This window comes from Crinia signifera, chromosome 2 (assembly GCF_055691185.1).
Source record: "Crinia signifera chromosome 2, ASM5569118v1, whole genome shotgun sequence".
Taxonomy (NCBI): domain Eukaryota; kingdom Metazoa; phylum Chordata; class Amphibia; order Anura; family Myobatrachidae; genus Crinia; species Crinia signifera.
Genome location: NC_139218.1, coordinates 393290432 through 393307566, shown reverse-complemented (window position 1 = coordinate 393307566; position 17135 = coordinate 393290432). Strand labels below are relative to the sequence as shown.

The 17135-nt window shown below is 45.6% G+C and overlaps 1 protein-coding gene across 1 annotated transcript; it reads left to right on the top strand.

Annotated features, from left to right (window-relative positions):
• Positions 1-3974: 3974 nt before the first annotated feature.
• On the top strand, positions 3975-16085 carry LOC146058255 (dicarboxylate carrier UCP2-like). Its single transcript, XM_083170470.1, has 7 exons — positions 3975-5491; positions 10434-10610; positions 11790-11997; positions 12127-12324; positions 12798-12899; positions 13286-13466; positions 14498-16085. The coding sequence occupies exons 2-7, from the start codon at positions 10485-10487 to the stop codon at positions 14595-14597; spliced, it is 915 nt and encodes a 304-aa protein (XP_083026596.1). The 5' UTR covers positions 3975-5491; positions 10434-10484; the 3' UTR covers positions 14598-16085.
• Positions 16086-17135: the final 1050 nt, after the last annotated feature.

The following is a 17135-nucleotide window of genomic DNA, read 5'->3' as shown; positions in this document are numbered from 1 at the left end:
TGTCCTGGTACTATAATACCAGTGTGGTGCACATGGGGAGAATTTTTGTACGTACAGTAAGGAATAATCCATTGGGGCCTATGTACTAAGCTTGGAGAAGTGATAATGCACCGGCCAATCAGCTCCTAATTGTTAAGTTACAGGCTGGGTTTGAAAAATGACAGTTGGAGCTGATGGGCCGGTACTTTATCACTTCACAAGGATTAATACACCTGCTGAGTCCCATACTGCGCATTATTATAGATCCGAGAGCGGTCATATAGTCCCCAGTGACTTCTGCACATTTTCCGGTATAGTAACTTTGCTACGACATTGCGCTTTACGCCTTTGTGAGCACTGGTGAGAACTGTTCTGTAAGATCTGAACTCGCCGCCCACAAAGTGTGATCCTTCCGCCGCAGGCCCGGGACTACATTACCGCTCAAAAGCCCATTTGTCCAGTGAATAACCTGACGTGGTTCAAAGGTAAACGGTAAACTGCTAGAGGAGATATAAACCTAAAAGTTTAGGTGAGCAAGAACTGAAAAAAAAAAAATATATATATAGGTATATATATGGATTGGGTATGAAATCCCGCCGGTCAAAATACAGACAAGGACAAAATCCCGACAAGGTCAAAATACCGACATATGGAATGTAGACAGGTGAAACAGTCAACATTACTTTCGGTCTACAGGTCGCGAGGTCGACATGGGTTCTTCACTTTTTTTTTTTACCCGAATGCGACACAGGCGACATGGACATAGTTGGAAGTGAACTGCAGCCCCCTTGAGAGCAGGAGCCCGGCGGCAGATGACTCCATTGCCTCCCACAGTTCTGCCTCTGTACATGTGGGAATTGTAGGGTTACTTAACACATATTGAAAATGTATGAATGTTAGTTGCTGTTGGAGGAGAACATCTCACATATCATTAGGGTAGCGAGACATGTAAATAAATAGGGACATCATCATTAGAACAACATTAATAACAGCATGCAGACAAACACCAAAATAAATACAAAAACATTGGGGCCACCACATAGATTGTGAGGAAAGTGGCTCATTAGGAACACAATAAATAAACATGTAAAGAGGCACTCAGGATAATTGGCTCGTTGTTTCAGGATCACTTCAGAGCGAATAATTGCTGTGCCGTATAATAATAATATATAATAATAATTGCTGTGCCGTATAATAATATATAATAATAATTGCTGTGCAGTATAATAATATATAATAATAATTGCTGTGCCGTATAATAATATATAATAATAATTGCTGTGCCGTATAATAATATATATTAATAATTGCTGTGCCGTATAATAATATATAATAATAATTGCTGTGCCGTATAATAATATATAATAATAATTGCTGTGCCGTATAATAATAATATATAATAATAATTGCTGTGCCGTATAATAATATATAATAATAATAATTGCTGTGCCGTATAATAATAATATATAATAATAATTGCTGTGCCGTATAATAATAATATATAATAATAATTGCTGTGCCGTATAATAATAATATATAATAATAATAATTGCTGTACCGTATAATAATAATATATAATAATAATTGCTGTGCCGTATAATAATAATATATAATAATAATTGCTGTGCCGTATAATAATAATATATAATAATAATTGCTGTGCCGTATAATAATAATAATAATATATAATAATAATTGCTGTGCCGTATAATAATAATATATAATAATAATAATTGCTGTGCCGTATAATAATAATATATAATAATAATAATTGCTGTGCCGTATAATAATAATATATAATAATAATTGCTGTGCCGTATAATAATAATATATAATAATAATTGCTGTGCCGTATAATAATAATATATAATAATAATTGCTGTGCCGTATAATAATAATATATAATAATAATTGCTGTACCGTATAATAATAATATATAATAATAATTGCTGTGCCGTATAATAATATATAATAATAATAATTGCTGTGCCGTATAATAATAATATATAATAATAATTGCTGTGCCGTATAATAATAATATATAATAATAATTGCTGTACCGTATAATAATAATATATAATAATAATTGCTGTGCCGTATAATAATATATAATAATAATAATTGCTGTGCCGTATAATAATAATATATAATAATAATAATTGCTGTGCCGTATAATAATAATATATAATAATAATAATTGCTGTGCCGTATAATAATAATATATAATAATAATTGCTGTGCCGTATAATAATAATATATAATAATAATTGCTGTGCCGTATAATAATAATATATAATAATAATAATTGCTGTGCCGTATAATAATAATATATAATAATAATTGCTGTGCCGTATAATAATAATATATAATAATAATTGCTGTGCCGTATAATAATAATATATAATAATAATTGCTGTGCCGTATAATAATAATATATAATAATAATTGCTGTACCGTATAATAATAATATATAATAATAATTGCTGTGCCGTATAATAATATATAATAATAATAATTGCTGTGCCGTATAATAATAATATATAATAATAATTGCTGTGCCATATGAGGCTGCCTGCTCGGACGGACGCTTACGCTTGGAGGAACACGCTCAGTCTCCGAGTGAAAAGGATGAGATCCGTCCGAGCACGGTAGGGTACATTCATATGCACGCCGCTCCCCTTTGCTTGTTTGACCGTCCAAACGACCGTGTGCAGATGTTTTGTGGGCGTACTCACGCTCACTGAACGAATGCGCGGGGCGTAAGGACGGTCACATGCCTGTCCGATTCAACCAGAATAACCCCCCAGAGTCACAAGTGAAATAATAAGCACCACCTGTGGATCTTTTAAAATGTGACAAAGAGTAGTGAGTGCACCTGTGCTCCTTCCGGGTGACCTGGAAAACGGGAACTGTGTGGGGTCCTGAGGAACGAGTTAGAGAACCACTGTCCTAGGGTATTTAGTGGACAATGTCTAGATCAACCACTCTTGGTAAACAGTGAGTAGGTGGATACATACAAATTGTCAACATAATCTTGGTTGACAAAAAAATGACGACGTGAACATGGAGTTTTTCCCTTTTTTTTCCCTTTTAAACCGACTTGTTCATACTTTCTGATCCCAGTGGACATATAGGGGGAATATAATAGTGTACCCAGCACGGGGAGGCACCGTGCCCAAAGCATGGCGAGCGCAGCGGGACACTTACAGAGTGACTACGTCGACATAGACACGCAAAAAACTCTGAAACACTGATGTCGACCTTTGGCTCAGGACGACTTTCTGCCACTGTCAACCAGGAGTATATTGTCCATTTTTAGGTGTCGATCTACTCACTGTCGACCAATAGTGATTGTCGACATAGACATTGAGCCTTATTCAGATCTGATCGCAGTACAAATTTGTTTGTTTATGTGCACTGCAGGTGGGGCAGATGTAACATGTGCAGAGAGAGTTACATTTGGGTGGGGTGTGTTGAAACTGAAATCTAAATTGCAGTGTAAAAATAATGCAGCCAGTATTTACCCTGCACAGAAACATAATAACTCACCCGAATCTAACTCTGCACATGTTACATCTGCCCCACCTGCAGTGCACATGGTTTTGCCCATTTTGAGAACAAATATGACTGCGATCAGATCTGAATAAGGGCATGTCCTAGTCAGTCCTGTATTGTAGAGATCCGTCAGTCAGGCCGCAGGGTGTAGCACTTCCTGTTTACCTGTCAGTGTTCCCAGTAACAGAGCATCTATCACCTATACCCCAGCGATGTCATGTTTACCCATAGATATATATAGTACTAGTAAATGGGTAACTGGCTGATAATACAGACCAGTACTAAGCGGTGGCCGGGTCTATATACAGCAGGCCACCCCCGGTCCTGTTATCAGCACAGTGCCACGTCAGCAGCCAGGTACCTGCGTATAGTGTCCCAGCATCTCATGTTCCAATAACCTGGTGCTGGGACTTATACGCAGGACACCGCGCTGGGGAATATCGTGTTCTTCCTGGTGGAAGGGAAAACCGGAGTTATCTCCTGGGATCGGATTCCCTCCCAGTAAACACTATCTGGACACTGTGTTACCAAGCCCAGTACCAGCCTCTGGATCCCAGCGGCCAATCAGAGCGGAGCCATTCCTGATACCTAGTACTGTACGACGGGATATTCTAGGAACGCAGCCTCCGTGACGCAGCGCTGCCATTAACCCCGTCAGAGCTGGAAGGCCGCGTTCCCTGCACAGCAGCTAGAAGAACAATGAGTCTTATTATAGATGCATCTTGTAGGACATATGTGCGGGTATACTGGGGCAGAGGCTGGCATGGTGCACTGATATGTACCATGGGAGTCTGGTGCTTGTAGTTCTACCCATGTCCTCGTGTTCCAATACTTCTCTTCCTGGGAAGAATGTCTCCCTCCGAGAACCGGTCGATTGGTCGACAATAATTAGGTCAAAGGTCACTAGATCAACACATGAAAAAAGGTCGACAGGCTTCAGGTTGACATTAACGATCGTAGCCATAAAGATAGATTATGAGGTCGACGTTAGTTTTTCCCACTTTTCTTGAGCCGACATTTGCCGACAGGCAGGATTTCATACCTTAGCATCCATAACAGCGTGGTGGCAGAATAAAATAGTGTGCCGAACGCAGCGAGGCACCGTGCCCGAATCATGGCGAGTGTAGCGACGTGGTACACTTTGACGGTGTCCTTGTCGACTATGTTGACATTCGGGACAAGAAAACCTGTGAAAAAAAATCATGTTGACCATTTGACTGTGGACTATGCCATTGTTGACCTAATGGTTGTCAACCTTCCAGCCCCGTCGACCTTAGCCACGTCGACCTATTTCAGTTGTCAACGTAAGCCCCGTCGACCTTCAGTGATCAACCTAATGCATGTCGACATAAATTGGGTCAACCCAATGACCCTATAGTTACACTACGATTTCCCTCCATTTACCACAACTCTGTCTTACCCAGTCACCTGTCCTAGGATCCGGTCTCCAGGTTTTCCAGGTTAATGAGCAGCCTGAGATGTGGGAAAGTGTCAGACGCCTGACTACAGTCTGGATATGTGACTATATGTGACTATAGTGTATATATATATATTATAGATATGTGACATCTACGGCCCCATCCATCTATTTTTTTAGTCAGGGTGTCAGTAAGATTTATTTGGCGTGTTCTCCCCCATGAGCTACATACTGTACACTGCATGGCTGCATAGTTTACATACGTGAATGGCGATACTAACTGCAATGCAACCATGCTGCTGTGTAAACAACAATGACGTCTTTATGTCATATTTGGGTGGCAGGGCCTCCGCCGGGTGATTTACACCCCCTGCTGCTGCTGTCAGTGATCCCAGTGTCCTGTCCCTGTTCCAGGAGACTGGTAACAAGATGAGGGTCCTGTGACCATGGTATAAATACAGAGGGTCCTGCATCCTCCCACATCACTGATCTCTGCTCCTGGATTCATAGAGAGACACCCAGGATTACTGGCGCACACAGGTAGGGGGGCACAACGTCCATAATACCACTTTCGGGGTCATTGTTTACTCTTGGCACAGAATGATCTATTGCAGAAATGGGAATTTTGTGGATTATTTCTCCTGTTTAGCTCCGTCATTCACAGACAATTCTTTGGTGACTTTTTGACAGTTAAAATATTATGTTTCTTACTAACATGTTTTACACTGGTTGCCCTGTGTGGTCCCACCTATCCCACCTGTGTGGTCCCACCTATCCCACCTGTGTGGTCCCACCTATCCCACCTGTGTGGTCCCACCTATCCCACCTGTGTGGTCCCGCCTATCCCAACTGTGTGGTCCCACCTATCCCACCTGTGTGGTCCCACCTATCCCACCTGCACCATCCCACCTGTGTGGTCCCACCAATCCCTCCTGTGTGGTCCAACCTATTCCACCAGCACCATCCCACCTGTGTGCTCCCACCAGCACCATCCCACCTGTGTGGTCCCACCTGCACCATCCCACCTGTGTGGTCCCACCTATCCCACCTGCTGCACCATTCCACCTGCGCGGTTCCACCTATCCCACCTGCGCAGTTCCACTTGTGCGGTTTACCTATCCCACTTGCGCGGTTCTACCTATCCCACCTGCACGGTTCCACCTCTCCCACTTGCGCGGTTCCACCTCTCCCACTTGCGCGGTTCCACCTCTCCCACTTGCGCGGTTCCACCTATCCCTCCTATGCGGTTCCACCTATCCCACCTGTGCGGTTCCACCTATCCCACCTGCATGGTTCCACCTCTCCCACTTTTGCGGCTCCACCTATCCCACCTGCGTGGTTCCACCTATCCCACCTTTGCGGTTCCACCTATCCCACCTGCGTGGTTCCACCTATCCCACCTGTGCGGTTTCACTTATACCTCATGCATGGTTCCACCTATCCCACCTGTGCGGTTCCACCTATCCCACCTGCACGGTTCCATCTACTCCACCTGTCACCCCAGAACACATCCGAGCTCTCCACACTTTTCTGTGTACCTGACTTCCCCAGCTTTGGGCCTCTCCGCTACTGCCCAATGCTCAGGTGTGTGATTTGGATTTGCTGGGGGACAATCCCCAGGTGTCCTCTATGCACCGTGTAACCCGGGTGAGACAGGGAATTCCTGTGAGATATACGTCAGATATTAATGGGATGTCTGCAGCAAAGTTGAATAGAACGGTTGTGAATGTTTTTCCGTACGGTCCTGAGAAATATGCATCCGTGAGAACGGTGATCTGTACGTCTGTCCTATAATACATCATGGCTTATTACGTACCAACAAGATATATATAACAATGGTTGTTACGCACCAGACCACATGACGTTTCAGTCACACCCGCTGCGGGATTAGGAGTTCAATGGAGGAGATGACTGTGATGTTTTTATATGTTTTGTCCTCTCAGACAGAAATGAAAGAGATTATTTCCTATGGAGTAATGAGTGTGACTGCCCATAAAACAGGATATGTGCGCGAGCACTGTCATCCAATGGGGGAAATGTATCCAGCCATGGAGGCAGATAAAGGGGAGGAAAAGATGCCCTAAGTAATCAATCTGCTCCTGTCATTTCTCAAACTGTGCTGATTGGTTGCTATGGGTGATGACCCCCCGGCTGCTGCTGGCCCTAAGTGATCTGATCCCCAGGGTCCCAGCAGCTGCTGGCCCCATGTGATCTGACCCCCCGGCTGCTGCTGGCCCCATGTGATCTGACCCCCCGGCAGCTGCTGGACCACGATCTGTGGCCGCTTAGGAATATTCCATCTTCTGTTGGTATAATGACGTTATGGCATTCATTCTGTAGTAGTCTGGTGACTTCATCTTGTGAGGAAAGGATTATTTGTGTGATGTCATTAAGGGGGCGGAGCCGAATCACTGTGAAAAGCGCAGATGAGGGGGATTTTCTGTCGCTGCAGTTTACCAGTAAAATTCCGCAGGGGCCACGGGGGATTATTATGGGGGAGGTGTGTCAAACCCTCGATAAAGTACAAACCAGTCAGCTCCTAATAGTCATTTTTCAAACAGCCAGGAGCTGATTGGTTGGTACTTTATCTCTCTCCACGACTTAGTACATCTGCCCCACAGCCTGTAACACAGCAGTTAGTAGCTGTTTGGCTGGTACTTTATCTCTCTCCCAGCCTTGATACATATACTACCCCTCAGTGCTGCACCAGAATAGCGGCCCGCTGTGTTGCTAGTATTTTCCTCACGCCCCTGAGGGGTGTATAGCAACATAAGCAATGCTGAGCCGCCATAACAGGTGGAAGCATTCGGACATCGCTGTGATGGGTGGCGCCTGTGGCTGCAAGCTGCACAATATTGGCTTGTAGATAATGTCTGCCGCACTGGGTGTAGCTGCCCGGCGCCATTGTACTGTAAGATGAACGTGCACCAGGCAGGAAGGATCTGTTACCACATTACAGCCATGAGGTAATTACAGCCTGCACCGCGGGAGAGTGACAATAGTCTCCAGTACATGTGACACCGGATAAACACTCAGAGTGCTGAAGTTCCCATAGTGACCAATCAGCTTCTGATTATCATTTTATACTTCTTTAATGCTACGTCAACTCTGATTGGTTGCTCTGGGCAACACCTTCACTGCTTGATACATCAACCCCTGTATTGCATCTACAGCGGGCATGTCCAACCTTGGCCCTCCAGCTGTTGTGAAACTACACATCCCAGCATGCCCTGCAATAGTTTTAGCATCCCCTAATAGCAAAACTGTGGCAAGGCATGATGGGACTTGTAGTTTCACAACAGCTGGAGGGCCAAGGTTGGACATTCCTGATCTACATTATATATATATATATATATGCAATAAGGGGGAACATTGACTGCTAGGGGTGACCTATTGCTATGCAGACCGGACAAGGCAGTAGCGACGCTGGTGCCATGTTTTTGTACCTAATAGCTTGCAGCGGTCGGCAGATACATGAACCAAAAACCTGCGCTTTTGCACCTATTCCCCATTACACCCCGTTGCAGCGGAACTTTGATCGCGGTGCAATCATGCAGTCTGCACATACTCACTCATGAGCGAGAACATAGGCCATGGTGCACAGACATGAGGTAGGCCTTAAATGCCAACATTTCCTCAGATGTAAGCATATCAGCCAGGGGGCCAGATGCGCTATGCTTCAAAAGTGATAAAATGGAGAGTGATAAACAGCCAGCCAATCAGCTCCTGCCTGACATTTTTCAAACACAGTCTGTGACATGGCAGGTAGCAGCTGATTGGCTGGCTGTTTGTCACTCTCCATTTTATTACTTTTGAAGCTTAGTGCATCTCGCCCCATATGAGGAATTGTGGGAATTAATGGCAAACGTCTATATAATGCCCAACAATGGGCTACCCCATCTCCGTCATACGCAGAGGGAGTAGGGACAAGTGCCGCAGGCTAGACGTGACAGACCAGCAGGGGAGAAGCACAAACACAGTATAGAGGGGTGGCAGGGCTGACCCGGCGTATCCCGGATACTTATAATAATAATAATATTAATAGAATGGTGAGAGTTATGAATGATAAATGATAACTGTTGGTAATAATTAATGAGTACTAATATAACGTTATGGCAGTATCAGTGTCACCGTGCCCCCAAGGGACACACCGGGTCAGCGCAGGACTTGGCAGGACGGAAGGTGGCGTATCCCGTTACTGGCTTGGGCCTTGTGATATCTACGTCTCCTCACAACGTTCCCCGGTGGTCAGCATACCAGGGAGAGGTCACTCCTTGTAGCACCTGGTGGTTATATACGTCAACAAGTCTCACCCTTGCCCCATATTTCTGCCGGCGTGTACCCAGATCACCTCCCAGCAGGCTGCGGGCACCGGCCATACAACCTTATACGGTATTACACTGTCTTACACCGACCAATAAAATATTGGTTGCCAGGGATATTTCATAGCAACTGAGGTGTGAGGCTCCGGCATGCCTCAGTGATGTCACTGCTTTGCTATGTACAGTAATAGGTTGTATTCTGATGAATATCGTCTCCTCAGCCAAGACACGTGCACCTTATGGGTTAAGCTTGGGTGGAGTTGAACCTGCGTGAATGGCTTACAGTCTCATAGGTAACACAATGGAAGAATGCAGATTGGTTGATTTATAGACATGGTCAGTGTAAATTATAAAGGTTCCAGAGGTCAATGGGCGTCTTACGCTGACGTTGGGTGTCCGATCCCACCAGGGCAACAGGATTGTGTTGGTAGCACCCATGGGTGTCCAGCTGGGTGACTGAGTTAGGAATCAGGCTCATGGCTGTCGATCTTTCACCCACATTTACCAATAACGCTGATAATAGTTAAAGGTTCGTACTCTCCCGGATTACGGGGAGGTCCCCTGGACTCCTGGGACAGACAGCAGTTCTCCTAGGACAGAGCTTATCTCCGTTAGGGTTATCAGAGAGGCACTCAGCAATGGTGCAGCTGGTCTCACCACATCCTGCCCACTGTAGAGGTTAGGGGCGTAATGACACAATGAGTGACATCATATAATTGCCCCGCCCACTGGGTGTTGGCCATTGCCTCACAAAATCACACCCACCTCTTCATTTTACACATAAGCACCACCTCACCCAGAAATGAGGTGTAACGTTAGGCAAGTATCTTGGTAATGAGCCCTCTGATTTTGGTTGGATTATTTTGGGGTGTTATGCTCAATCGTTTGTGGTGTTGGAGTAAGCGAACATACTTGGAGGTGAAAGAACTTACAGGTCCATGTACTAAGACTTGGAGAGAGATAAAGTGGACGGAGATAATGTACCAGCCAATCAGCTCTTAACTGTCTTTTTCAAACACAGCCAGTTAGGAGCTGATTGGCTTGTACTTTATCTCTGTCATAGACCCCTATAATAAGGGCAGACAAGTTTGGGGAAGATGAATTTTGCAGCTGCTGTGTACCCTAGTATGACCGCCATGATGTCGTGTGCTCTCTTCTAGGTAACTGGTAACTCGTCACTGACCCGCGACCCTGTCTGGCATTGACCGAAGATGGTTGGACTGAAGCCCTTAGACGTTCCTCCCACATTCATGGTGAAATTTGTGGGAGCTGGGGCAGCAGCCTGTATAGCGGACCTAGTCACCTTCCCGCTGGACACGGCCAAAGTCCGACTGCAGGTACATTTACCGGTGATATCTAAATACCAGATAAAGGGGGCTATTTACTAAGCCTTCAGAGAGAGATACCAATCAGCTCCGAGATGCAAGGTTACAGGCTGTGTGTGAGCTGGTCGGTGTGTAAATTATCTCCACTTTATCTCTCTCCAATACTTAGTTAATAGACACAAAGGATATATATCAGAGGTTGGTACTTATGTAGTTTCACGGCGCCACTGTGCGCACAATCTCTCATGAAACTTGGCAGCTTGCCAGACTCTGTGTTTACTGAGCACGTGCCGCTCTAGATGTAATGTATGTTATCAGCATAGCGCTGGCAGCAGCGTGCGCTGCCCAGCGCTGACAGGTCATTGTGGTACTTGTAGTTCCACAGTGGACACCCCGGCACACCGCTAATGAACAGGGTGTCCCAAATGCAGACGCTAAAATTTAGACGCTGAAGCGTCTAGATTTAGTAGGGTGTAGGGGTACAAAGGGGTGCACTGTGCAAAACACTCTTAAACCTGTTCACAATGACACTAGTCGATGTAACAGCTGTCGACCTTGTTAATTCCACTATCCACGCCACCCCGAAGCGTGGCGAGCGGCGGCGGTACGCGTCCAACCGACCTTTTCATACCTCCACTATCCACGTCGGCGTGGAGTTGAGCCCGAAGCGTGGCGAGCGGACGCGCATAACTTCACAGGTATACGTATCCGCTCGCCACACTTTATAAAATCAACTCCACGCCGACGTGCATAGTGGGGGTATGAAAAGTTCGGTCGGACGTGTGCTGCTGCTGCCAGCGCTATGCTGATAATGTACATTACATCTAGAGCGGCACACGCTCAGTAAACACAGAGTCTGGCAAGCTGCCAAGTTTCATGAGAGACTGTGCGCGCAGTGGCGCCGTGAAACTACACAAGTTCCCAACCTTGGTCCTCAAGTACCCCCAACAGTTCAGGTTTTCCAGGTCACCCTGCAGGTGCACAGGTGCACTCATTCACTGACACATTTTAGAAGATCCACAGGCCGAGTTAATTATTTCACTTGTCGTTCTGCGTGGAGACCTGGGCGACGTGCATTGTTGGAGGTGCTTGATGACTGAGGTTGGGAACCACTGATATAAAGGATCTGTCTAAGAAGTAGGAAAGAAGTCCAAGTCTTGTATTTATCTTTGGGCCTCGTCCCTTCTGTAGATCCAAGGGGAGTGTTTGGCGGAGCCCAACATCAGAATTGTCCACTACAAGGGAGTGATGGGGACCATTTCCACCATGGTGAAGATGGAGGGAGCAGCCAGTCTATACAACGGGCTGGTGGCCGGTCTGCAGCGACAGATGACTTTTGCGTCCATACGCATTGGCCTGTACGACTCGGTCAAACAGTTCTACTGCCGCCAGTCAGAAAGTGAGTAAATGTCACAAAATACCCTTTCTTATTGGATTAAAGGGCTTTTAAGGCCAATTCTAGTAATCTGTGTTAAATAGATTTGGGTGGAACACTCTATGAACAGAATCCCCCTTTCTGGTCTCGTAGATTCTGGAGTCACCTGCCGGCTGCTGGCCGGTTCCACCACAGGGGCCTTGGCCGTGGTCTTTGCTCAGCCAACGGACGTGGTGAAAGTTAGATTCCAGGCTCATGTGAAATTCATCGATGGTCACCAGAGGTATAACGGGACGGTAGACGCCTACAAGACCATTGCCAAGGAGGAGGGAGTCCGAGGACTGTGGAAAGGTAGAGAAACACATAATAATTCCATGTATGGTCACACAGAATATAGGACATGTACTGTGGTGGAATGAAGGATAGTAAATGAACGGGCATTTTATCCAAGGCTGAGAATCCCTACTGCTGGCGATAATGGGAATATTGGCCGGTGATAGCGATGGCTTTCATTCCGACCTACACTTTATTGTGGCTACGGCACACAATCACCCGCGGAAGCCTATTTATTTGAGCATTGCGATTGTACCTGTTCCTTTATCTCAGGATGGCGATAACTGAACAAAAATTATTTTACAAATTGCTTTATCGATACAGTATTTTTTATTGCCAATAAATTGCCATTATCTCCTAAATGGTCTTGAATAATGAGTAGGGCCAGTTATCACCTATTTCATATTCATTTGAGCGCTGACCCGCAGTGTTTTATTGGTCTTGACATGGTAACTAATTAGTGAATAACCCATTCCTTCTCTCCTCCGTAGGTACCCTGCCCAACATCACTCGCAATGCCATCGTAAACTGCGCAGAACTGGTCACCTATGACCTCATCAAGGAAGCCATAATCAACCATCATCTAATGACAGGTAACCATCGCTGTGCAGGCAGGAGAACGTTCCAAGTCCTCTGGGTCTGACGGCCAAAACATTATAGGCACATGATGGGAACTCTTGATGACATCTCAATGATGTTTCTAGGAGAAACCTTTGAGATAACAGCGTGAATACACTAGACACATTCCCCCCAGGATTTCTGCTTTTGTTGGAGTGGTCTTCATTTTGGAGGACTCTTCCACAATTGGGATGTTCCGGACCCCCTTAAATAAAAAAAAAAAAATCAGTTAAGGAGGTACACCTGGTAGATTTCCCATGGTAAACGGTATAACGTTTATCATTTCATAGACCCTGATTTGCAATGTGGCACCCAAAGTACGGACACAGGTAGGATAATTCCAATTACATTGCTGTTCCAGATAATCTGCCGTGTCATTTCGTGGCTGCCTTTGGTGCTGGATTCTGTACCACAGTGGTGGCATCTCCGGTGGACGTGGTGAAGACCCGGTACATGAACTCTACAGCTGGCCAGTACAAGAACGCATTGAACTGCGCATTGACCATGGTGATCAAGGAAGGCAGCACAGCGTTCTACAAAGGGTACGTCTTCAATCCCAAACGGAAACATAATCTTATCACATACAGTAGAGCCTCATTCAGTAATGCACGTGATTTTGCCAATGAGCCTGATTCAGACACATACGCAGGACTGCTAATTCACACATGCACATGGTACGGGGTCCCCTCGCAAGTGGACCATGCATAGGCTAACCTTCTCGCAAGGTGACGGACAGGCGCTGGGCGTTTGGGGGTGTAACGCCGGCATTTTCTGTGAGTGTCCCGGAAAACACTGGTGTTCCCTGGCCGGTGGGAGGAATAGCCGTGGGAACATTGGATAACTGATAGGATTGCGAATTCGCACATCAGTGATCGACTGAAAGAACCCCCTAGATGCGGCCACCTAGATGCAGGATGAGGACCATAGTGTTTAGAACTACAGAATACAGGGGAACAGTGTATTATCATGACAGTAATGCACAGCCAACTCTAAAACATAAAGACAATAAGGGGGAAATTTACTAAAGGAAATTTGTAATAAATAGGTGTATTTGTATCCAGAAATACCCTTATTTTTGACATTTACTATCCCAAAAATACGGCAATTCGTATTCGTACTGATAGCACATCAATACGACTACGAATTGCCGTATTTTCGGGATAGTAAATGTCAAAAATAAGTGTATTTCTGGATACAAATACACCTATTTTTTTTTTACAAATTTCCCTTAGTAAATTTCCCCCTAAATGTTATGGGGTGGTTCCATGGAAATATAAAGACATCGGTCCTAGACCTCATACTTTCATACAGGCCACAAAACGTGTTTGCGATTGCTCTGATCTGTTTTATTTGACAGAACCACTTACATTATTCCTTGTAGTACAATAGAAATGTTGAATGGGACATAAAAAAAATAATTGTATGGGATGACCTTCATGTCCTGGACGACCTGGACTTACACCCTCCTCTCCCAGGACTGTTGGTCTTCTATACTGGCCTTATTGAGTAGGTGACCCAGGTGCATCATCTACCCCTGTGCCCGGAGTGATAATTCATTGACTCTTCCCCATAGGTTCGTGCCGGCGTTCCTCAGGCTGGGCTCCTGGAACATTGTTATGTTTGTCAGCTACGAGCAGCTGAAGAGGGCGATGATGATGGCTCATGGATCCTGAGGGAGCCCCCGCTAGAGAGGACCTCAAGCTCCAAAGTTTTGCTGACACAGGCATCATAAGATGCTGACCTATGGCGAGACACCCCTGCTTCCAGGGGGAGAAGCCTCAGGACCAATGGCTGTCTCTATCCAACATCTTATTTCATGATGGACACAAAGAGATGCCTATGGACAAGTCCTCAAGACACAATAGGTGGATATTGGTTGTTCTTCGTACCTTGAGGACCAATAGAGAGCATGGTGACAATGACTTTTGTTTACACTGCAAAGTCTCCGACTCTACATCCTACACTGCCTCCTCCAACCAGTGCTCAGCCCAAGGGCGCTACCTTCTCCTGCCAGTATGAAACCCAAGGACATTACATACACCTGCCTAGGCTCATCCCAAGAGCTCTGCCTCCTCTAACCAGTGCTTATCCCAAGGGCACTGCCTCCTCCAACCAATGGTCAGCCCAAGGGCACTACTTTCTCCTGCCAGTACTAAACCCAAGGGCACTACCTCCTCCTGCCAAGGCTCATCCCAAGAGCTCTACCTCCTCCAACCAGTGCTTAGCCCAAGGGCACTACATCTACCTGCCAAGACTCATCCCAAGAGCTCTACCACCTTCAAACCAGTACTCAGCCCAAGGGCACTACCTCCTCCAACCAGTGCTTAGCCCATAGGCACTACATCTGGCTGCCGAGGCTCAGCCCTAGAGCTCTACCTCCTTCTCCAACCAGTGCTCAACCAAGGCACCACCTCATCAGGAACCACCACCACCTTCCATTGCTCAGCCAAAGGGCACTACTTCTCCTGGCGGTGCTCAGTCTGCGGGCACTACTTCTCCTGCCAAAGTTACGATAGATATGCCTATGCTTTTTCAGGTGCTAAACTTGACGTGTGTACGAGGCAGGAAGACAACCAATAGCAAGGGGTAATAGAGAATCATGGATGTGATACAGAGAGTAGCTGCTGGACTCTGACTTTTGGTAATAAGGACTTTTTGTAAATCATTGCAGGATAGGGGCAGCCTTATCAGCTCCAGACAGGGATAACAGAATACACAACTGCAATGTATTTGATATACCGTTATCGCTGAACTTGTGAACTGAACATCATAAAGAGTTACAGAGTTATACCGAACTGCGGATTATAAATGCAGGGAAAGTTAATAAATTCAGCTTTGAACTTTTTGCTGTAATAAATTTTGTCAAATTGGCCTAATATATGTCAGGGAGAAGACGGCTCAGTGGCGTGACTCTGGATGAATGCTTGAATCTGGCCATTGGATGTCAGCACACACACTGGGAGGGTTGCACCGTTGGGAGGGTTGCACTGCTCGTCAGAGTGACAGTGAGTGCAGGCCCAGAGACTCAGCAGTGTATCATCTGATGGAGGATTGGTGTCACAGCAATGACCAGCACCCAGGAATAGTTACTATTGGTTTGAGGGCTGGTACTCAGGGACCATTCTGTGCTTTCACTTAAAATGTCTTCACTTGTTTATTTATTGAAGCTGATCGTTCACAAATAAACCAATAAAGATATATCTCCTGCAGTTATGGCCGGTATCATTGTCTGTGTATCACCCACTATATGCACTATTTATACATTACCAGTTCTTTTTATAGCGCACACATATTCCGCTGCACAGTACAGAGAATGTTCGCCATCCTTATCAGCGTGCTGCGCCAATGGAGCTTAGAATCTATATTCCCTACCACATGTACACCCATACAGGTCCCCTATACAGCTCCCCTTTACAGCTCCCCTATACAGCTCTCTTATACGGCTCCCCTATACAGCTCCATTATACAGCTCCCTTATACAGCTCCCCTAAACAGCTCCCTTATACAGCTCCCCTATACAGCTCTCTTATACAGCTCCCCTATACAGCTCCCCTATACAGCTCCCTTATACAGCTCCCCTATACAGCTCCCTTATACAGCTCCCTTATACAGCTCCCTTATACAGCTCCCTTATACAGCTCCCCTATATAGCTCCCTTATACAGCTCCCCTATACAGCTCCCCTATACAGCTCCCTTATACAGATCCCCTATACAGCTCCCTTATACAGCTCCCCTATATAGCTCCCCTATACAGCTCCCCTATACAGCTCCCTTATACAGCTCCCCTATACAGCTCCCCGATACAGCTCCCTTATACAGCTGCCCTATACAGCTCCCCTATACAGCTCCCTTATATAGCTCCCCTATACAGCTCCCGTATACAGCTCCCTTATACAGCTCCCTTATACAGCTCCCCTGTACAGAGCCCATATTGCTGTGCTGTACAGACAATACTATCAGGCCCTGCGAGTGTGTAAACAATGCTGCCATACTATAGGTCTGCAGTGACTAGGTAGACCGTCAATAGATCGACATTGACAAAAGGTCGACGTGGTCAAACGGCTGACAAAAGCAAAATATTGACATGAAAAGGTCGACGTTTTCACAATTGAACAAAAAATGTCATACTTTACTACCCACGTGGACAACAGTTGGTAACGGTAAATTGTGCGGAGCGCAGCGAGTCATGCGAGGGTATGCCTGGCACTAA

Bases quoted from the DNA above. Each gene is read 5' to 3' on its own strand.
- LOC146058255 (XM_083170470.1), top strand. From the start codon at position 10,485: ATGGTTGGACTGAAGCCCTTAGACGTTCCTCCCACATTCATGGTGAAA. The intron at 10,611-11,789 runs GTACATTTACCG...TCCCTTCTGTAG, and splicing joins CGGCCAAAGTCCGACTGCAG to ATCCAAGGGGAGTGTTTGGC. The intron at 11,998-12,126 runs GTGAGTAAATGT...CTGGTCTCGTAG, and splicing joins CTACTGCCGCCAGTCAGAAA to ATTCTGGAGTCACCTGCCGG.